Genomic DNA, 23,872 nt, shown 5'->3' with positions numbered 1-23,872 from the left:
CCCTTATCCTTACATAATCCCATTTATCTTCTAAGCAACATTGCAGTTTCTTTAAACTTGCCCCCTACACAAGAGGTTTCTCTAACTTTTATTTATACTCAAAAGATCTCAAAATGTAAGCAAGAGCTTGTATCCAAAAGTTGACATCACTTTACTCAGAATATGCACATTAAAAAGTACAAACATTTTTTCCCCAAAAAGGCTTCAGTTCATTTTCCTGCTAGACACAAAATTGTTCACAGTTAAGTATTGCACTTTCCGCAAATAAACATCAACTTTCAAAACGTTAAGCATAATAAGAAAGACATTTACCTCAAGTAGATTTGGTATAGTTGCCCACATTCATTAGATACACCCTAGTATTAACCCCCCAAAAATAGCCACCTTATTTTTAGGCAAATAGGCAACCATATATTTTTGAAAAAAGAAACACAAATGTCCCTGAACAATGCTCTGATTCCACCAAAATGCAATTCAACAAATGAAGTCATATTTACTCCTACAGTTCCAACATTTTCCACGAAAAATATATCAGATCTTGTTCAAAAAAATAATATATATATATATATATATATATATATATATATTTAGATTCACTTAAAAAACCAAAGGTTACAGGCACATTATAGTTATGCTCACATTTTAAACATACCAGACCATAGAAATTCATGAGTTATAGTTAGAGTTATCTCAAGTAACTATAACCCATGTTGCATGGTAACTATAACTCGCGGCCCTGCCATGCACAGTTTTCTGCTAAGTAATTTTACTGCAGATGTTACATTGATATTATCAATGATGTTATCAAAGAAGTCATGAGTGATGTATTATGTGAGGTAATTAGCTGTGCATGATGAGGGTATGACTTATAGTTACCTTAGGGCAGGAGTTAGTGCAGGTTTGTTACATTTAGAATGCAATCTAGACAGACTTAGAGAAGCAAGAGCACATAAAAACATTGCATTGGGACAATATACAATAAATACCTAACTATCATAAAAATCTTTACCTTCACAATTTGTTGAGTCTCCCTGAAGTGGAGCATATCCATTCTTGCACTCACATGTCGCCTTGGTGTTCCAGTTTTTGCACTCTGAATTGTCACCGCATCTGGGCCCCTCAGCACAAAAGTTATGTCCTAAATTGTAAGGTACACAAACGATTATACGCATGTTTGAAACAAACACATTACCAAGTCTTTACTCTTGATTAAAATACAATTAAGCTTCTGCAATTGGGATATATTAATTGGTATGCCAGAATTATGTTCAGTCATTAAAAATAACTTGTTTTGGTCTGACGAACACCAACTATACAGCATAAAAACACCAAATCATTTTGCAAAATATGTTTTACGTTACAATTCTCATATATTAAAAGCAACACAAATTACAGCTTATGGCTCAATAAATAATAACAAAAAACACCTTCATATCCAGCTGACCATCATTTTGAAAGCTTGTTTAGTAATTCTTGTCATTGTCAAATTTCTTAAAAAAGAAACCATTGCTAAGCAATTTAAAAAGAACAATCTATATTCATGATAGCAAAATTACAAGGTAAATAATTGTAAGAACTTCTTCAGTCATAGAATTTGTAAAATGAAAATTATGTATTACATTTTTGTTAGACCTGCTGATGATCTTCCCCCCAAACATTTTGCTTTTTGCCCTCCACTTTTGCTGGAACTCGTATTTGTTGGCCATTTCACTTTGTGCACTTTGTGCACTTTACCACTGTTAACCAGTGCTAAAGTGCTTGTGTTCACTCCCCTAAATATGGTACAAGTGGCTTATACCTGATTGGCATGTTTAATTTATCTATAAGTCCCTTGTAGAGTAGTATACCATATACCCAGTGCCTATCAATTAAATGCTACTAGTGGACCTGCAGCACTTATTGTGCCACCCACTCAAATTGCACTTTAAAACATGCCCTAAGCCTGCCATTAAAGACTAAATGCAGTTTTAAGCTGCCAATGCAACTTGGCAATAAAACCCCCTTGACAAGCCTTGAACTCCCCTTTTATTGCATTAAAGTAATCCTTAACATGGCCCTAGGTAGCCCATAGGACAGGGCACACTGTATTTAAAAGGTCAAACATGTACTTTTATGTTTTACATGTCCTTGTTGTGAAAAATATCTACATTTGTTTTTTACTACTACAAAACCTACCTTTCCCATAGGATAACATTGGTTACCATATCACATTTAATAAGTGATAACTTTCAATTGAGAGCAAGTAGGAATTTCGAGTTTGGTGTCTGAAGAATTGCGATTTAAAACCTCCTTTAGTGGTAAAGTCAAATTTTATGCCACAATAAAGTCACAATTCTGAAAATGCCACTTTCAGAAAGTTGGCATTTTCTTGTTCTAACCCTTTGCTGCCTGAAACCCTTTATCATGGGTCACATGCCTAGATATAGCTGGCAATTTGTCTTTGTGTATTACTCCCACACTGTGAGACAAAGGGGAAGAAGGTTGTAGGATAGCGTCAGTAATCGAGGACCACACTTGTCTTTGTTATAATGGTTTATTAAAGTAAAGAAGAGTTGGACAGTCTCTTAATCGTTTTATTCTTGGTGTGTCTTGGCTCTTTTTGTCTTTGCCTTCTCCTTTAATCTTCAAGCTTTTCTCCTCTTGTTATTATTCTCTTGTCCAGGGCCAACTCAGGAGGAGCATGCAAAGAAAAAGGAGAACACAGGGGTTGCTAAGTATGTTCTCTTTTTGTTCTATGTTCCCTCTCTTTCCTTGTTGCCTCTTACTTATTCTCTTTACCTTTTCTTCTCTGGTGCTGGTCTTTCTTTGCTTTTCTCTCTGTTACCCTTCTATTCCTACACTTTTCTTAACTTCCTGTTGTGCTTCTTCTCTTTCTCTTCTTTTCCGCTTTTCTTTTTGTCTCGCTATCGTTTTTCTGTCTTTACTGTGTTTTCCTGTTCTGCTCGTTATTGTTTGTCTTCTTTAAATATTCTCAAATACTCAACCAAATGACTTCTGCATTTCTAAATAAATAAAGATGTTAACCCATAATTTCACTGTTTCCGTTGGTCCCTTAATTTTTCCTTGTATTCTGTTTGGAACTGCTATAGAACTCTGTACAATGTCTCAACCCAACTAAACACAACCTTCCGGTTAGAAAACAACGAGAGAAAAATCCCGTTCCCTTCCTCGCCCGCCCCCCTTCCCGTACCTGGTTAGGCCACGCTCTCCCAGAGTGTGGCCGGCTTCAACGTGTTGCTGCCTTCTAGTTGCCCAGTCCGCTTGACAGGGGGTGGATTTGTCACCTACCATACTTGCACAACACAAAGGCTCTACACACACTGTTCTTTTGTACCCCCGGACAAGCTGAGTCTGGGACAGGAAGGCAGACATTCCAAACACTTCTGGGAGTTGAACCTTCTAGAAAGTTCTCCTACTACAGAGGTGACACCAGGTATTAAATAGTGGAACCTCAGACCAAACTCTTCAGTATGCCTGTAGACCTATGGAAGGCTCAGAAGGATTGCAGTGCTGGTCTGTTGCAAAAAGGACTGCTACTCTGCTGCCCTGCTATTCTTTTGCCCTGCTGTCTGATTGAGAAGGACTGGACCTGCATCTTGAACCCAGGACCACCAGAGTGATCCAAGGGTTAGTTGGCTGGCCTACTGATCAGACCCTCAGGAACAGAAAAGGCTCCAGTCACCCTGAACCCAGCACCTGGATTCTGCCTGGTGCAAGCCTTGCCCTCCAAGTGCTGCCATCCAACTCCTGGACCACTAGAAGTGGGTCTGCAGGTGCTCTGTCAGTCCAGCTGTGGTCTTTTGGGCAGAACTGATGCAGCATGATGCATTCCCTTGGAGTTTTGCATCAAAACCGCTGCTGCATGACACATCCCTGATGGAGGACCCCACAGCTCCTTGGAACCACCGCTGCATCCACAATGCAGGACCTTGCATCACAGTCCGGATCACCACTGCACAATGCATCCTCGACACGAGACATTGCAAAGCTTCACAACCAGGATCTAGAGTACTTTGTTCAGCGGACCTAACTTGGTCCCTGTATCCAGCCCGCACTCCGTCGTAGATAGCCTGCAATTTTGACTTTGTCCTGGTCTGGCTCAATCAACTGCAGTTGGCACTTTGTGCTTTTAAGCACTATTTCTATTTAAATCTTTAAAATTGCATATCTCCAGTTCTACTAATTGGATTTGTGCTGTTTTGGTGTCAAATAATTTATTAAAATTTACTATAGTTTTCTAAATTGGTGTGTGAATTTTCTTGGGTTGTTTTTTCACTTTATTTCTATTTGTGTGCTGCATAAATACTTTACACACTGCCTCTAAGGTACGTGTTACGTGTGACTGCTTTTGTGCCAAGCTACCAGAGGGTTAAGCATAGGTAAATTTGGGGATTGATCGTGTTTCACCCTGACAGGAATTGTGTCTGCTGCTTGAGTAGGGTTATACCCCCTCAGCTAGCAACCCAAGTGCCTACAGTGCCCATATGTAGGTGTGAAAGCAACTCTATTGGCTACTTACATGTAATAAAGGTCAGAGGAGCTATATGAAAAAGGAGGAAACAGAGAAACAAGGATGAGTACAAAATAACATGTGATTGCCGCAAAAGGTTAGTTAGCAGAAATGAGAAAAAGAAAGTTACTACTTTGGTGCCCAACGTTTCCAGTAGCTGTTTTCGGTTGCACACAAGCAACTTTCCCCAAGACCTTTCCTTCTGTCCTCTTGTAGAAAGGTATGAATTACTCTCAGGGAGTGGAACAAAGGACCTGCCAAGGGAAGAGGTGTGACTTCATCCTGGCAGGACGGCCAGAGAGGGTGTAAGACTAAAAGGTGAGCTTCAAAGGCAAAGCCACCTTTAGAGGGCTAATCGTAGTCACATATGGAAGGTGCTACTCTTTTGTTTTAGCTGACATGCTATTATCTCAATCAGAGTAGGAGAAGCTATTATCAAAATGATTTGTCAATGGGAGTGTGTCACCCAGGTTGACACACCCCTGGCCTAGTCAAGAGACCTCCACACAATGGGAGAAGGTTTCTACTATTTTGGTTGTGGGTATATTAGTGTATTCTGGGTTAGCTATGAGCCACACTTTGCAGAAAGTGGACATCGGGAAGAGAGGACCTGGTAGGGCATTGGTTAGTTAGTCGCCACATTCCCTCTAGGCTTGTTGTGAGCATAAAGTGGCAGCCTTGGCACCCAGACCTCAGTTAACATCTGCACTGGAGAGAGGACCGAAGATGGAATGCCCTTCTATGCCTGGGCCCATCAAAGGGGTGCTGAACCAAAGGCTGTACTGCACCGTCTGCACCTTGGGGTAGAAAAGAAAGGACTATGCCTGTGGTGTCTCGCTCATGGAAAAGTCGACCCTGAGCCCCAATCAGAGAAGGTGACTCTTAGAGTCAGTTGCCTGACTCCCTGTTACAGCCAGTGGTCCACAGAAACTGACAAGTCTGAACCCTTGAGGGCCCAGACAAGAAGTCTGACCACCACTGTAGACTGAAGTACAGCCTAGGCGACCAAGTCCTAGCCCTCACAAATTGCACCTGAGTCTGCTGGATCCACAGGAGTCATCAGAGTGCAGTTTGATCACCCAGCATGAAAGTTACTCCAAGTTAAGGGGAAGCCCTGGTTTTGCTGTAAGCGAAGACTAATAGGCCAATGGCAACTGGTTTTGTGCTGGACTTAACATGAACTTCATGGTACATCAACACCTAAGGCCAAAGTCGTCCCCTTGTGCTCATGACCAAAGTGGTGGCCAGAGAAAGGCACTCAACACTGATCCAGCATCTTCAACATCCTTCAGCATCTTCAATATCTTGCATTCCTTGAAACATGGCCACTCTACTGCCCTGTGTCTGACCATCCGCCGCTTGTCAAATTGTTTCCTCCAACCGTGCACTGTATGCTAACTATTGGTAAGTAAAATGTCCCATGTACATTCGAAGAGACATCAGGACCTGAATTTTGTAACAGGTTCACTGTCCCTATTATACCACAGAGCATTTTTAACTAGGTGTGCTCAGCAAGCACATCGTAGTACCCACAAAAATGCACGATCCTCGGTGCAGGATCGAACTTTGCTCGTTCACACCACGGCTGAGAAGAGCACTTTAGTGAAAGATAAGTCATGATATGAAAATGCAACTCCATTTTTCACTGAGGGCAGATCCAGCACACTTATAAGAGAACAGGGAACATGCCTAGAAACAGTTGGAATCAAGATGCCTGGTGGGTTCCTGTACCCCTTATGTCATTGTTTCACAAAGTGTCCTTGGAAAGCACACTATGTGCACCACCATCATGTTGTGAACAGGCCATGCACTTACGGCTGCTTTCCCTTTGTGCCCATAATTGTAATACAGCGTAGGTGCAGTGGCAAAGGGTTCCCTCATGTGCAATTGTCAACCTCTCCACGATTGCACCTGTGGAAAGTATGTGCCGGAGTGATCCAAGTTAAAGAGGGCACGCACAGGCACACGAGGTCTCTTTTACAACATCAAGTGCGTGGAGGCTGCAAAAGGCAGGCACAAATGCCTATTCAGGGTGCTTTTGGTAATGTGGGCAATAGTGATAGAAGCTGGTCGTGCCTTACGTTAGCTCTAGTGTGGCATCTTTCAGGCCACACCGTTGTGTGCATGTCTGTTTTCCAAGGGATGGTCCTGCCTGCTGCTAAGCGGTGGCAAACGCACTGCCCATACATCCATTTCTGAAAAAAGTAGCACAAAGCTTCCTTCTATATCTGTGTAAAATGAAACATAATATCATAATAAGGCCAAAGCACCAATAGCTTTAGCCTACGTGCGCACCCGAAATGAGCAGCGCAAATGCAAAAGTATGGGGAGCTCAATGAGGCTTCTTCACAATAAGGAAATGTGAAGAATTTGCTGCTTAGAGATGAACAAAAACCGATTTGCACATGTGCACTTTTTTTAATGATGCTACCCCTTTGAAGTATGGGTCAATATTCCTGATTATATGAGCTAAAATACCTATCTAGGGTTTAGGACTTTCAATTTGTTTTCGACTAAGATTACAATTATGGCGGTAGTAATATAAACGAGTTATGCGAATGTTTAACCGCTGTTATATTATTTGCAGTTATCTAAAGAGACACACACAGGCAGAATACTAATATTCACAAAGCCTGGTTTGAAGACAATAACTATTCAGATCCAATGTCTGCATGCACCTGTTCAAGGGGATGCTACAAGGACTGAGACAGCTAATGGCATGTATAAATGAGCCTTGATAAACAACTCAAGGTCTTTGTGACATTGCAAAGCCCCTGTTGGCATTAGATTTAGCACTGTGCTGCCTCTCCAATGTCATGCATACCATGATGGATATGTCCATGGAAGCAGAAGTTGGGGGAGTAAGTGTTTTTAGGTGAGACAGTGAATAACAGAGGCTGCCAATGCAAGGAAGCACTGCAGGCAGGAGGATGGGCCACTGAGAAAATGATGTACAACGGTGCCTGCTTGTGGGACAAGATCATGCATGTTGTGTTAGGCCAGTATTCTGCATTCCTTACACTGGCAAGACTTGGAAGGGCAGTGAAAGAGATTTGAAGATGCACTTTACTTTAAACAGTAAGGAGTGTATCATCCATCCCAAGCTCATTTTCAATTTATTATGCCAAGGAAGTTTTCAGTCCAGTAGTATTTAGGGTTCTGACTGCACCATCAGGTTTCAAGAGCACAATTCCTTTTCAACTTAAATGTCTTATCAGAGAAGGAAAATCACAGATGTTCCAAAGACCAACGTAGAAACCCCAACTCAACAGCCATTGGTACAACCTGTGGTTGTATGGGCTACTGAAAACACAGGAATAATTACAGTGCCTGGAAACTGAGCGTGAACATTTTCCTGATTAGTATGAGGTTGCGTCCAAGTAAAGAAATGAAAAATCACATGGTAAAAGGCACGTACCCCCAATGGATTATGCAGCACACCAAGCAACCACACAAGGGAAGTAGACAATTTGAACTGCACAATTGGTTTTCTGCCTTTTCTGCCCACCTTGGTAGGGGTTTTGGGAGTGGGAAAGCTGCTCCATCAAGTTGACCCTGCTCCCCCCACCTCAAGGCCAAGCCCAAGTTGTGACTCTCAACAGCAACTGTGTAGCTTGTTGTATCTAGAGTTATGACTTTGAGCAAGTTAATTGGACTGTGGCCCTCATTAGGACCATGGCCATAAAAACTGCCTACCACCGCGGCGATGGCCGCCAAAAGACCATCGTCGCAGCTACCAGCTGTCTGCCGGATTATGACCACGGCCGGATTCCCGCCAGAAGGATGGGGGAAATCCGGCTGTGGCCATGCCGGTGGATGGCGGTAAGGTGGCGCTGCTGCGTTCTGCCTGCAGACGCTGCTGCTGGCAGCAGTGCTCCACACCGTCTCCTGCCGGAGGACCCCCCTGACGACAGGTAAGTCAGGTGCTCCGACAGGGGAGGGGGGTGGGGGTGTTGTGTGTGTGTTTGGGTGTGTGTGTGTATGTCTGTGCGTGTGTGTATGCAGATGTTTGTTGCATGTGTGTGCATGTATGGATGTGTGAGTGTGTGTATGTTGAGTTGTGTGAATGCGTGTGTGCGTGTATGTATGTAAGTGTGTGCGGTGTTTGTGTGAATGGATGTATGCATGTGGATGTATGTTGGAATGGGTGTGTGTATGCGTGTGTGCGTTTGTGAAGGGAGGGGCATGTATGGGGGTCTGGAGAGGAAGGGGGTTTGGGGTAAACCTGTGGAGGGGGAGGGGGAGGGGACTGGGAAGACTCCTATTAGTGACAGGGAAGGAATTCCCTGTCACTGATAGTGCTTACTGCCATGGCTTTCATGGCGGTAAGAATGTTACGAAAACCAAGGCGTTAGGCGGGGTCATAATCCCGCAGGCGGGCAAGTGACGGGCGCCAGACTGGAGAGTGAAGTCTCCAGCCCGGCGCTTGTTACTGCCATGGCGGTCGGTGTGGTACATTGGTGGTTTGGCTTTAGCCAAACCGCCACTGTCATCATATGGAGAAAAGTACCGCCAGCCTGTTGGCGGTACTTTCCTTGATATTTACGCCAACCGCTGAGGTCATAATGAGCCCTTGTTTCTTTAAGCTTAGAATGTTGACGGCTCTATGTTCTAGTATTTTGTGCACTGTGACTGAGTTGGGTTCTCTCCAGAGAGAGCCTTGTGCTGGCTGCAGAGGGGACACCAACTGCGGCCATGTGTGTCCTAATAAACAGTGCACTTAAACCTTACATTGGCTCCTGAGTGCATGATTCAAGATAGCCTCGCTTTCATTTTTTTCTGTTGTTGTTCGATTTGCCTATTTAGAATCACCCCAAAGTTCCTGTACTGAAAGGGTACATATTATGTGTCATGCTCTTCAGAGTGCGATAAGTATTAAGCCCTACTTGTGGTTTCTAGCAATTTGTTCTTGAAGCAGCTTCCCTTTTGGAATTGTAACCAGGAAAACAGCAGCAGAGACATTAAACTTCAGGATTTTTTGCCTGATGGTCAACCATGTGTAAATAAGTATGGCGAATCTTGAATGAGAAAGAAAGGAGTAGCATTTCTGCACAAAAGAAGTGGCTATTCTGCCTCTCTGGAAAATGTAATACATTTAGGTACTAATCTCATGACCTGAATAAGACAGATGCAGGCCAACAATCAATGCAACATTTCAATCAAAATCAGTTATAGTTGCTATATGTGCAACGAGCAATTTCAGGTAAGTATTATTTTTGCCTACCAATCCGGAATTAATCACGCAACAGGATAGCTACCCCACTAACCAGTATTCATGTGAGTCATTGAGGATTGACCCACTGTTATATTCTACTGAGCATCCTCTAGGACACACATTCACACTAAGGTGAATGCTCAGAGGCTAAAGAAAGGAGATCTTGAGCAAGCTTCATTAATTTACCTTTTTGCACACTTTGTCCTTTCATATTGCCCATCCTTGTCTCATGCTTTAAGAAATAATTGTATTTATATGTCCTTTTATTTTGCACATTGAAATTACTCTTCATGCGTGAGACACTCTAGTATGAGTCCATCCTTTCCACTGCAACTGAGGAGCCAACCGCAACATTAGCAGTGGTGAATACACACCAAAGCGATTACGCTTTACAAGGTTCATGTTAAACAGTGCCTAGGACTATGATGACAGTACATATATATGAAACAACCTCTTTACAAGACACCACAAAAATCACAAGTATTCAGATTTTTGGCTTTCTCCAAATGATGTGACCCCTGGATATCAAAACCATAACACCCATAGGACACAATATTGAGGATGGAATATTGCATAGTAAGGGTAAGCGAGGTTAGATGTTCTATACCTAAATCCACAGATATGTACTTATGCATTACATATTGATTCAAGGTAATTATTATAGAGTTAGAAATGGTAAATCTATACTTCCCTATATGCACTTACTATTTGATATTTTGGCCCTTCATATTATTGTGCCACAATATTGATGTCAATGATATTCAGTAGTGCAACCCTCCAAAGAACATGTCATAACTAAGCTCGGCCTGAAAAGTGTTTAGCTGCTTTCTCACTTGTAATGTCTTTCACTCAACATCAGATTTAGCACATTTGAGGTAAGGAAAGGAGAAGCATACTTATGAGTTAATGTGAAAGCTCATATACCACATTGAAATCTGTTAAAATATGAAGGTGGTGTCAGAACAAAGTAGCATTGGGTGGTAAGCAATTGTCAATCCTTGTAAAATACTCCATGCTAATTGTGACTTTTGTAAAATTCTCTAAAATAGAAACTCAGATTTTTCCAAATCTATCATCATATTCAGCAAATAGTTTGCATAGCCGTAGCTCAGTTCAGGTAGAAGTGGCTAAGCTCCTGACTGTGGAACTAGAAGATCATATGAAAGAAACTGGGTTACTGGTTGGGGGTGAATAAAACATCACTCAAGCAGTGTATGAAACTGGGTTACCAGTTGAGAGTTCTAAAACCCTTTTCAAGCATCAATCACAATTCTTCTCAGGATGAAGTCACAATCAAACCATAAATTAACCTGCACTCAACCCTCAGGTAGCTTGGAACAGAGCAGTCAGGCTTAACTCAGAGGCAATGCGGAGAGTATTTGTGCATCACTTCAAACAGTAACACAGTGTAAATATGCCACCAAATGAGCCCACAACAGAATTAGAAATATAGAGTAATTTTAATAAAGAAAACAATACCAAAACAACAAAAATCCAATTAGCAGAACTGGAGATATTTTATTTTAAAGATTTTAGTGAAATTAGCGCCAAAAGGTGTAAAGCGCCAACTGTGGATATCTAGTGGCGCCGGACAGGGACAAAGTCACAAGTGCATGCCGACTACAATGGACAGTGGGCCGACTACAAGGACTCAGTTAGGCCCGCTGAGCAGAGTACTTTATTTCCTTGTTTCTGGAGCATTGCGAGGATCCACGTGAAAGACATGTCATGCAGCTGAAGCAATGTGTTGGTTCTAAAAGGCAGCAAGGTTTCGGTGCTCAGTCTTGATGCATCAACGTCGAAGATCCCGCCGTTGCAATGTTGGGAGCAACTTGTTATCTTGAATTGTCTAAAAAGAGACGTTTACTCAATTTGTTTCTTTCTTTTTTAAAGCAAGAAATTAAATAAAAACTGATCTTTTTGCCTAAACCAATCTCTCTGACAGTTATATATGGTTACCAAGGAAGATGTCGTTGACACCCTCCCTGGCAAAGCACTTTAGGCCCATGTCCAAAGGTCCAGGAATGGGGTGGCACCACTTGACAGGGTAGAGTCCAGGTGCAGGAGCAAGCTTGTTGGAGCCTTCTGTTCCTGAGGTTCAAGTCAGGAGGCCAACCAACTAGCCATTGAAGTCACTCTGGGGTGCTAGGTTCAAGCAATGCAGGTTCAGTCCTTCTCACACAGGCAAGAGGGCAGCAGGTCAGCACAGCAAGGCAGCAGTCCAGCAAGGCAGTAGTCCAGCAGGGCCACAGTGCAGCAGAGTGGCAGTCCTTCAGCAGCACAGCAGTCCTTCTTCCTGGCAGAGTATTGACAGGTCCAGAAATGTACTGAAGAGTTGGTGTCTGAGGTCAGGTATTTATACCTAATTGTGTCTTTAAAGTAGGGAAAAAGCTTTCAGAGGTTTCCCTTGGAAGTCTCCAGGCATCCTGTTTCCCCTGTCCTGGCTACAAAAAGTCCTTTATGTGGAACCTTTTGGTGCCCAGCTCCATCCTCCCATCCTGCCAGTGATGGCTCTCTATTGTGTGTGTCTGTCTAGGAGGAATACACAAAGCTCAACTGTCAGCTACACCCAGTGAGGCAACCCAGGTACAGGCTACATGCACTATAGGGCTAAGGCAGAGAAAAGCCAGTTTTCAAAAGTGGCATTTTCAAAATTGCTACTTAAAATCTCACTTACCCAAAAGTTAGGATTTTTCAATACAGTTCCAAAGACACCAAACATGAAATGTGAACCTGCTCCCATTTGGAAATGATAATTTATTAAATGTAATAAGGTATCTCCAATGTTAGTCTACGGGAGAGGTACAGTTGGCAACAGTGAAAAACAAATTTAGCAGTTTTTCACTACAAGGACATGTCAAATGTATAACTACATGTCCTACATTTTAAATACACTGCACCCTTCCCTCTAGGCTGTCCAGGGCCTACCCGAGGGTTGGCATATGTTTTGAAAAGGAAGGTTTGGACCTGGCATAAGATTTATTTTAACAGGTTGAAATGGCAGCTGAAAACTGCACACACAAGCTCCGGTATAGCAGGCCTGAGACATGTTAAAGGGCTACTTAAGTGGGTGGTACAATCGTTGATGCAGTCCCACTAGTAGCATTTAGGGGCATATTTATAGTCCGTTTGCGCCGAAATTGCGTCGTTTTTTTCGACGCAATTTCGACGCAAAACTAACTCCATATTTATACTTTGGCGTTAGACGCATCTAGCGCCAAAGTTCATGGAGTTAGCGTCATTTTTTGGCGTGAACACCTTCCTTGCGTTAATGAGATGCAAGGGAGGCGTTCCCGTCTAAAAAATCGACTCCGAGGCATGTGCGTGGGATTTATACTCCTGGGCAAAAATCGCGCCCGGGAGTGGGCAGGTCTAAAAATCCCGCTTTAGCGCCGGATTTTAACGCCTGGGTCAGGGCAGGCGTTAAGGGACCTGTGGGCCCAGAGGTGCCCCCCCATGCCCCCAGGGACACCCCCTGCCACCCTTGCCCACCCCAGGAGGACACCCAAGGATGGAGGGACCCATCCCAGGGACATTCAGGTAAGTTCAGGTAAGTATATATATTTTTTTTTTATATTTTTTTTTGACATAGGGGGGCCTGATTTGTGCCCCCCTACATGCCACAATGCCCAATGACCATGCCCAGGGGACAGAAGTCCCCTGGGCATGGCCATTGGGCAAGGGGGCATGACTCCTGTCTTTACTAAGACAGGAGTCATGTTAATGGCGTCTGGGCGTCGTGAAAAAATGGCGCAAATCAGGTTAAGTCGATTTTTTTGACTCAACCTGACTTGCCCCATTTTAAGACGCCCATACGCCATTTTCCCCAACGCCGGCGCTGCCTGGTGTACGTGGTTTTTTTCCACGCACACCAGGCAGCGCCGGTCGGCTAACGCCGGCTAACGTCATTCTATAAATACGGCGCCCGCATGGCGCTTCAGAATGGCGTTAGCCGGCGCTAATTTTTTTGACGCAAAACTGCGTTGGCGCAGTTTAGCGTCAAAAAGTATAAATACGGGCCTTAATTTACATGTCCTGGGCACACATAGGCCCGTATTTATACTTTTTGACGCTAAACTGCGCCAACGCAGTTTTGTGTCAAAAAAATTAGCGCCGGCTAACGCCATTCTGAAGCGCCATGCGGGCGCCGTATTTATAGAATGACGTTAGCCGGCGTTAGCCGACCGGCGCTGCCTGGTGTGCGTGGAAAAAAACCACGTACACCAGGCAGCGCCGGCGTTGGGGAAAATGGCGTATGGGTGTCTTAAAATGGGGCAAGTCAGGTTGAGTCAAAAAAATCGACTTAACCTGATTTGCGCCATTTTTTCACGACGCCCAGACGCCATTAACATGACTCCTGTCTTAGTAAAGACAGGAGTCATGCCTCCTTGCCCAATGGCCATGCCCAGGGGACTTCTGTCCCCTGGGCATGGTCATTGGGCATTGTGGCATGTAGGGGGGCACAAATCAGGCCCCCCTATGCCCAAAAAAAATATTTAAAAAAAATATATATACTTACCTGAACTTACCTGAATGTCCCTGGGATGGGTCCCTCCATCCTTGGGTGTCCTCCTGGGGTGGGCAAGGGTGGCAGGGGGTGTCCCTGGGGGCATGGGGGGGCACCTCCGGGCCCACAGGTCCCTTAACGCCTGCCCTGACCCAGGTGTTAAAATCCGGCGCTAAAGCGGGTTTTTTAGACCTGCCCACTCCCGGGTGTGATTTTTGCCCAGGAGTATAAATCCCACGCACATGCCTCGGAGTCGATTTTTTAGACGGGAACGCCTCCCTTGCATCTCATTAACGCAAGGAAGCTGTTCACGCCAAAAAATGACGCTAACTCCATGAACTTTGGCGCTAGATGCGTCTAACGCCAAAGTATAAATATGGAGTTAGTTTTGCGTCGAAATTGCGTCGAAAAAAACGACGCAATTTCGGCACAAACGGAGTATAAATATGCCCCATAGTACCACTTTACTAGGGACTTACAAGAAAATTCATGTGTGGTAAGTGTGCAGAGTCTTAAAGCCAGCAAAACAGGAGGGGTGAAGGCAAAAAGGAAGGGGAGAACCGCACCAAGGATGCCATGTCTAAGATTATATCTATCTCAAAACTTCATATTAATCTCCTCTTCAGCATGTTGCCAAAAGATAAAGTGATTCTAGGCAAATCACTTCATCCTCGTGAATCTGAAATTTTAAATATGTTCAATGCAAATAAGTCTAATGTAAACACCTAATTCTACAGTGTGTGTTCTTAATACTGCCCCACCTACTTTTTATCCTCTTCCTTTATCACATCCTAATTTTGGTAATTCATCTTCAAATGCATCCCACGCAGTATGCTGTTCTTTAAAAGGCATCCCACGAGATGCTCCTGCGGCTTTGCAAATATTCTCATGAAGTGCTAATTTGTCACTGCAAAAAGGCTGTATCCATATTAAATATTTAAAATTAAAGAAATTATAAAATCGCAGCTGCATAGTTAACTAAGCCTTACAAAGAATCAATATCTTTTCGGGTCTACTGTTGTTACTGATAAAGAGGTGAGTACCATTATGGCATCCTGAGCGAAAATACTTTTTCTCGAATAAGAAAGGCTTAGGCCCATATTTATACTTTTTTTGTGCCGCATTTGCATCTTAGTTTGACGCAAAATTGGCGCAAACTTACAAAATACAATTGTAGTTTGTAAGTTTGCGCCGATTTTGCGTAAAAAAACTATGCAAATGCGGCGCTAAAAAAGTAAAAATATGGGCCTTGGTCTCTGATTTATTTCCAAAAACCAATGTATCCACCTGTGCACTGATATTTGAGCCCTTTTATTAAAAGAAAGTTGTGTGCTAACCCTGAGAATCACTGTCTGTCATTGGTGCGATACAATTGTTTGAGAGGTACTTTGCGACCTGACACCACAAGAGGTAGGTCTCCTTGAAAGATCCTTTGCAATGTTTCAAAAAAGCCCATGTCCATTACCTTATGGCACTGTGACAAAATATTCATTTGGTAGCAAATGTCACATTGATCAGAAGATATAAGCTTCTGTACCTGGCTGAGCATTTTCTTTAGCCCAAGTACCCTTCACTGCGAGTCTCAGCAGACAAGTCAGTATGACAAAGGCAAGACATAATCAGACTACTTTTGTTATCTGAAAATGCCTGGGAGAGTGTTGCTATAAAAAACCTACATCATGGAAAAAGATTGGATACCAACTTGAAGTCTCTGCATCCATCTTTGACAATTAGGCTCAGATTTATGGTGGCCTAGCACCATTCCAACACCACATTAGCATCATTTTATGACGCTCATGTGGTGTTGGAAGGGCAAAAACACTGCGCCATATTAACAAAGTGGCGCAATGCTGCATTTGCACCACTTTTTAACCCCTTGCACCACATTATGCCTGCACCAGGCATAATGTATGCAAGGGGGGGCGTTCCGGGGCACGGGGGCTGTAAAAATGGTGCAAAAGAATCTATGAGATTCCTTTGCACCATTTGATTTGGCATTTGTTAACTCCTGCTAAGTGCAGGCGTTAAAAAAAGGGTCCCATTGTATTCAATGGGCCTCTGGGTGCTTTGCAGGAGTAGCATCATCATTTTTTATGCTAGTCATGCAAAGCGTGGCACTAGCGTCAAAAATCTATCCAATTGAAGATCATGAGCGTGCGAATAAATTGAAGCGGGTATCCACTAGGGGCCAGTGGGAAGCCAATGAAGCGAGCCCCCCACCCCCATGTTACAAGGTTGTAAGACTGTGAGGGAGGGGGAGTGAGATCTATCAAGTTACACATCCAGCACACTGTAAAAGTCGCCACCAATGACCCAAAGAAAATGTGACCACTTCAACTAATGATTGGTCCACAGTGACCAAACAAACATTTCCTAGTAATACATGTAATATAGATCTATGTTAAGAAGATGGACAGGAACATTTAGTCAAATACAAATTAATGTACCTTTGGTATAGGCAGAATAAATTGTTAGGTAACATTGGCTTCGTCAACACTTTTGCAGGCTAGGCCCCTCTGCCCCTGTCAGATGTGTTTCCTGTAGCATAACAGTACGTACACCCAGTGCTTCATTTGTACATAGAAACGTGCTGGTACCCGAAGCTCTGCTATGGAGCACGTTGCTGTTGCAGTTAAATGTGTGAGTACCGAATATTGAAGCATAATCCTGAAGCCATCCCGGGCCCCCTTATTCCATTTACAGCCACTCACTGCCCGTTCAGCTCACTCTTGCAGCTTTTTGCTTTCTCCCTTTGTGATGCTTTTTCATTTCCCTCTTCCTCGTGTCTTTTGCTAGAAGTAAATGCTTGAGGCAGAAAAATAAATGGCGCACTCAAAAATAAGTGCCAGTACCCAGCACCGGAAACCACCAGCTCAAATTAAGCACTGCATACAACTCCTGCACTTGAGATAAGTGTTTTTTCATGGTGCTTACTTGTAGAATTCAAACCCTGCCCATTCTAGGTTATGAACACTGTTGGTGCCAAAGCACAAGAATAGGGAGTATCAGCATGTATGCTCGCTCATTCTACTTAAAGCACTCGAGATTAAGGTCACGGACAGACCAAGACCAATCAGTAAATTCAGTAGTGTCAATGTGTTGAACTAACTGTGGACCAACCTGCCTAAAAATCATACCACCTCCATGACCCAGAGGCACGGGCAACTACCTTGCCGCCCACACATAAAATTGCAACTATGCAAAACTGAGTTTAATCTGCAACCACAATGATCTGGGAAGGGAAGAGGGGGGAGGTGATGGAGGCAGTGCGTGATAACAAGAACTGAAAAGGAAAAACCTCCACTGCCTGCCCATCCATCTCCATGCAATCAATAGGGAACCTGCCTTCTATGCTCAGCAACACTTGAGAGGAAAAAGTGAGACAAAATGAGGAGATCCATGGGAGGTCACATATGATACTGCAGCAGCTGATAGTAAAAGTTAGAAGTGGGTGTCACAAGGAAACTCATAAGTGAACAAGAAAGCCACGAGGGCATCACCACCAGCTGAAAGAAGAGAATAGCAGTGAACAGTAGTTTCATGAAATAATGAACTAAATAATACCATAAGTTATCTGTGGAATAGCACTAGCCCAGTTTGCAGATATAGGGCCAGATGTAAGTAATTCCGGCTTTGCGACTCGCAAATTGCGAGTCTGAGCGACTCACAATTTGCGAGTCGCAAAGCCGGATGCAGGATGGTGTCCCTGACACCATCTGCGAGTCGAAAGGGGGTCACAAAGGCCCACCTCATTAATATTAATGTGACACTGGTGGTAACTGCAAATTGCTTTGCTACAGCATTCACGGTCACAAAGCAATTCTGCATTGCAATGCGACTCGCAAATAGGAAGGGGAACACCCCTTCCCATTTGCGACTCGCATTCCCATTTTGCGAGTCGATAACCAGGTTACCAACTTGCAAAATGGGAATGGGCATCGCATGTGGCTTTTGCGCCTCGCAAAAAACGATTTTTGCTGTTTGCGAGGCGCAAAAGCCTTGCTACATCTGGCCCATAGTGCTCTGCACAAAACAAGGCAAACCTTTACCAGAACTGGCTAGCTAAGAGTCCTCAGAGGACCGGCCATCTTCTGGCTCACACATCTGTGAAACTGCAGTCAGCAACCAGTCTGACTCAACTGTGCCTTCAATTAATATGGAGGCCTAGTGCATCATCCGTGATTTGTCCGGTGGGAGTTGTCCCCTGGTCAGTTACCCATTGCTGTGATCCAAGAAGGGGATATCCCCATGTATGTGTAGGTCTGTCTGCATTTTGTAAGATGTTCTTGATTGCAGGGCCTAGTGACCCCTTAAAGTGTGAGGCCTTCCAAAGAGGGTCTGGCAAAACATTTTGACACTGCAAATTATATACCCCAAGGCTTTCTTAAAAGAGGCAACAAACATAAAAAACCATGCCTACTAAGGTAATTTATGAAGTCCCATTTAAGAAAAGGCTTTAACAAAATGTAAAACAATCCACCCTTACATGCCTTTTAGCTTTAATATATGCTTTGTAACAATCAAGTCAGACCTACTGCCTTTGTTATATCTCTTTATAATAAAGTAATGAAACCAATGGAATCTGCCTTTTCCAATAAATTAATCAAGCCTGCAACCTTTGAGACTGGTTTGTCATCATAAACAACTCAGGACTCCTATATTAAGCATATGTTTTCCCACAAGAAGACCAGCTGCTATACAGTAAATGTACAAACACATGCAAAATTGCAGCAAACAAAATATTACCCCTTTAAAGATGTCTGATAAGAAATACCACAGTGCAAATCTTCTACCACTGAGGTTTGTCAAAGGTGGTAACCAAAGCCCTGACTGCCCTCAAATACCTTTTGTTTTTTTAGGAAAAAGACATAAGGCCAACTGCTTTTGTCATAACGTTTCTTTTTTATTGATTTCATTATTAGTTTCTCTCTTGTCAAGCAACACATTCGTTAGGACAAATGACAAAGTTTCCACAACTGGGTATGCCAATCACAGTTTTCCATCAGACACAACGCCAGAACACCTCACAATGCTAATAATATTCTTTCAGCCATTTGGATCATGACAGGTCAATGCCTTGTTATAAGCTAGTATTTCGGTATATCACCATTCAGGCCAACAAAGTTGTCGATAGTGATAGTGGCCTGCCAGTACATCATGAACACGTTAATTTGCATAGCAACGTGGTTGTACCTGGAAGGGGGGGATGCCAAGAATATAAAAACAGAGGGGAACAAAGAAAGGGAAGCAGATACAGTGGACAATAGACCTCAGACAGGCCTGGTGTTTACCATTCAGAAACCTGTAGCTCAAGATAGGAGAATGAAGCCACCTCCATGTGGAGCCTGAGAAGTCCTAGTCTGTGGACCAGTAGCTTGTAAGAATAGGCCCCATATATTGTCAAACTCTCCTGGGCAGTCCTGGTGTCTAATGCTTCTCATAAGTGGCCACTCGGAAGAGCTCACTTGTCCATTGGTGGTGGGTGGGAGTGTGCAGGGTGTGCCAGTGTCTTAGTTCACAGATGTTCGTCACCATTAAAGCACGGCCATCCAGTGATGCGATTGTGCGTGGCTTCATCAGTGTTCATAGTACCATGCAATAATGCAGTTTGGCTGACTCTACAAATAGGCAGACTGTTGTGTTGTGCAGTACGTGCCAGAATGCTTCTCAGTATGCCCAGAGACATGTGCAGGATCATAAAATGGGCATATCTTCAAAACCTTGGGCACTAATCCTAGAGCAGCAGTCTTCAGGAATGAGCTGAACTTTCTTTAGTCTGCACGGGAGCCAGGACCAACTACTCAGTATATTAATATAAGTGAATTTGAGCCTGACTTCCCTAAAACCTATTTCATGGCTCTCCATCAGGCGTGTCCAGTCTTCGTCCGTATCTTCCTGTTTAAGCAAGTTTGTCAACATTCCCTCATTGAAAGTTTGGCGGAGTAGAATATAATTCATCAATGATAATTTAGTAGAGGTTGGAGACCATCCCTCTGCTTTCCCCTGTAAGTTAGTAAATATTTATCTATTGGTGACGTAAACAGTGTTATGGGTGAGGACCCAACCTGCTCCACAAACAGAGCTGTAACTTTGAGTACTGCCATTGTTGTGTGTGTGGCAAGCCATATTCAGTACATTCATCCAGGAACTGTTTAACCATGACTTTACTGTAGAGGTCTCCTAATGTCTTTATCCAACAGTCATCCCACGTCATCTAAAGTACCATTTTCCACCCAAATGTGATCTCAGCGTTACACCATGGTGGTGCTTCTGAACGTAGGCCGATGTTTACCTTAAACGATTTATGTAAGTCCCTCCAAGTCGCTTTCATGGGTGTCATAGTGGGGGGAAGGAGGGTGGATGATGTGGTGGTTGAGCCATTTTTTAAATAAAGAAAACCAACACATGGGGCTTCTGCCAACAAGGATCGTTCTATGGGTACCCATGGCAGCTGCTCTGTGCCCTCATCCAGAAAGTATACCAACTATGACAACTGGAGCGATAGATAATAAAGGCACATATCTGGCACACGCAATCCGCCTGCCCTTGTGTATGCGTGGGTTTTAGTCTAGGTTTCTTGCCTGCCTGCCCAGATGAATTCTCTCATAAGTTTGTTGATGGAACGTGGGTATAGGGAGCAGCAGCACCCCAAAAGCGTAACTAACATGGGAGAAATCATCATCTTTACCACCTGGGCCCTACCTCAAAATGAAAGCTGTAGAGGGCCACTGTAAGAAATCTGAACCAGCCTTTTCCAGCAATAGGTGTAAATTATCCATGGTCATATTATCCAAACCCCTATTGATGATGATACTTAGATATTTCAACTTGGATGTCTTCCAGGTAATTCCATAACCTGTGGTTGTGCATCTAACCTGGCAGCCTGTTAAAGGTAGGCCTTGCTCCAATTAATACTGTAATTGGAAAATAGTAGAAGTCATTGACCAAAGACATGAGACATGTCATCATCTGTATCGCTAAGCGCTAGAGAACGTCAACTGCATTATCTTGACTTGCCCTGCTGCCATCTCTTTGCCTCGTAATGCTCTTCTTGTCTTATAGCAGATGAACGTGGCTGCAGAGGCAATAGACAAAGAAGCAGGAAGAGGGAACACCCTTGCCTTGTTCCTCAGTGTATCTGGAACCTCTGGGGCATGTGTCCTGCACAGTCTATCCGTACAGGTGGGTCTTTGTAGAGCCAGCATATTTTACCTGGACGTATACTTGCCCTTTCAAGTTTTCAAGTGCACTGAACAAGAACCCCCAATCTATCACTTTTCAGCATCTAATAATAGTGGTAGTCTATCTTCGGTATCGTTATTTACCTGTAAAAGTATTTTGGAAGGTACATGTGTATAGGGTGTCTGAGTAATGGCCAGGGACGAAGCCCACCTGGGAATCATATATTAAGCTTGGCAGTACCTTTTTTCAGCCGATTCGTCGGAAATTTCACTTGGATTTTCAAATCAGTGTTAATGTGTGAAATACGATGATAACTGCAGTGGCAGCTGGTGCGATATTTAAAAAGTAGTGGGGCAGAAAGCTGAGAGTTGAATATAAAGTGAAAATGATTTTGACTCAAACATAGGTCAAGAAAGCTCGGCACCACTGAAAAAAATGAAAATGGAGTCACAAAAAAGTCCTTGTACACTCCTTGCACCCCCATAGACACTTTACTCACCCTATACTCTGACACGTCACCCCGTTCACCCTGCAGAAACAGTCGCATATTGCTTTGCTCACCCTACACTCACAAACACATAATGGTCACAGCACCCAAACAGGCAAATCCTCAACCCTGCAGTCATACAGCATCCTCACTCACCCTGCACTCATACAGAAACAACACTCACCCTGCACGCATACACATTGAAAACAGAAAGATATAAAGCACATGCAACACACCAGCACACATTGGAAGTAATTACGCCCAATTGAAAACCTTTATAAGAACACTCTTTCTGAAGACCAGAGCTTTTACAGATGAACAAAGGGCAACATGGCGTTTACAGCATTAGTGTTGTGATGTGCTAGCTGGTATTTTTACCTTCCTTATGCAGAGGTTTAGCTCTCCCACGAGGCAGCTGGAAGGTCAATGCAGACGTGTGGGCTGGGGCTGCAGCCTGGTTCCAATCCACGAAGGCATGCTGCAGCTTTGCAATCCTGCTGCTTGAGGCAACAGTGGTAGCAAAAGCAAACAGAGTCATAGCCATAGGGACATTTGAGGGTTGGGCAGCCCACAATAATCTTTTCCCACCCCAAATGATTGAGACATGTGTCGCTATACCGATGTACAGGAGTTCAGACAGCAAATAAGCAATAAAATGCTTTTAAGTGTTGTTTTTATCTTGTTGCATTTGCAGCACATTCCGAGGCAGGTTAAATGCTAAAAAAATGCTGCCTATTCGTCTAATGTGGAGAGCCCTATGCTGCACCAAACAAGTCGAGATAAACAGCATTCTGAAGGGACAGGCTGGGGCTCAGCTCCATAGTGTTACTTTTCACAGTGAAAGCAAAGGCAGTACTAAACATGTGTTACTGCAAGGAGAGCAGCTCCCCGCCACCCTCCTACAGCCTGCCCCTCTTTGATGACCAACAAATTGTTGCCACCCACTCCCTTCTTGATCTTGTGGCCTGCCCCACCCCCAGCCATTGAAGTGAATGGAGTTTTGTACCTTCTCCCAAGGGCACTGCTCATGCGCCCCAAAAGCAACCGGATCAATGGTATTCTAAATCAACACTTCCTCTTCTATGATGTCACTGCAGTAGCTTGTGCTTGCAAGTCGAAAAAAACCTGGCCCAGCTAGCACATGCACAGCAGGACATCTGCAAAGTTCACTAGAGTTCAACAGGAGATTCTGCACATTGTCTTGGAGGAGTAATTTCTTCTCAGCTGCTCTGTGTTTATTTTCCCTGTTTTTGACTCTTCGCCAGGGTAGCAGGGCAATGCCCCTTGCACCCATTAACACCAGTCAGCCATGGATAACTAGGGCAGCAAATGTAGTCTTTTATATTCTTTCAGATCAGGCAGATGTTTTCCTTTTTATATGCATCCCACTTGTGTCTCCTGTTTCTTTAAAGAATTTGTCAAGGTAGCTGTCTTTGCATTAGCCTTATTGTATGGCAAATCCCGAAGAGGCTCACTTATCTCTTTTTCTGTGATTCTACTTCTAGGAGCAGCCTACCATCATTAGTGAGGGTAGGTAATCTCCTCACCATATATACACTCATGGCTTTCTGGGCTGTACAGATCCCTTAGTACCTGGATAACTACATCAGCTATTTCAACTGGATGGGCCACCAGGAGATCTTGCTGGGTTTTAAAGGCAAGTAAGGCTTGGCAGGTTGCTCGCAGCCATAGCTGTACTGCCAACAATCTGCTCACCTTTTCTCCTTGATCACAGTGTATCTTCATTTTAAACAGAGCATTGTATATTTTGCATGTGAAATAAAATAATTATTTAAGTCAGATTTAGCCAATTCCATTTGGTGGAAGAGTGTGTAGGGCCATGGTCATGCTGCCTAGTCAAGGTGTGAATTTCTGTCTCCAGTTGTTTTTGATCATCCTGTAATTTCTTCTTCCTCCTAGCAGAATCTCATATCAAGAGACCCCATATTTTAGTTTCACCAGTTGCCCACA

The 23,872-nt window shown here is 43.6% G+C and overlaps 1 protein-coding gene across 2 annotated transcripts in view; it reads right to left on the bottom strand.

Moving 5' to 3' along the window:
* The window catches only part of NELL1 (neural EGFL like 1), a 3,335,977-nt gene that overhangs the window by 2,108,119 nt on the left and 1,203,986 nt on the right, over positions 1-23,872 (bottom strand). For both annotated transcript variants that reach the window (XM_069221936.1, XM_069221935.1), the window contains exon 12: positions 1,010-1,138. In XM_069221936.1, coding sequence (XP_069078037.1) covers positions 1,010-1,138 — 129 coding nt within the window. The remainder of the gene's footprint in view (positions 1-1,009; positions 1,139-23,872) is intronic.

The sequence above is a fragment of the Pleurodeles waltl genome, chromosome 3_1 (genome assembly GCF_031143425.1).
Source record: "Pleurodeles waltl isolate 20211129_DDA chromosome 3_1, aPleWal1.hap1.20221129, whole genome shotgun sequence".
In the NCBI taxonomy this organism is placed as follows: Eukaryota; Metazoa; Chordata; class Amphibia; order Caudata; family Salamandridae; genus Pleurodeles; species Pleurodeles waltl.
This window is presented reverse-complemented; position numbering and strand designations above follow the sequence as displayed.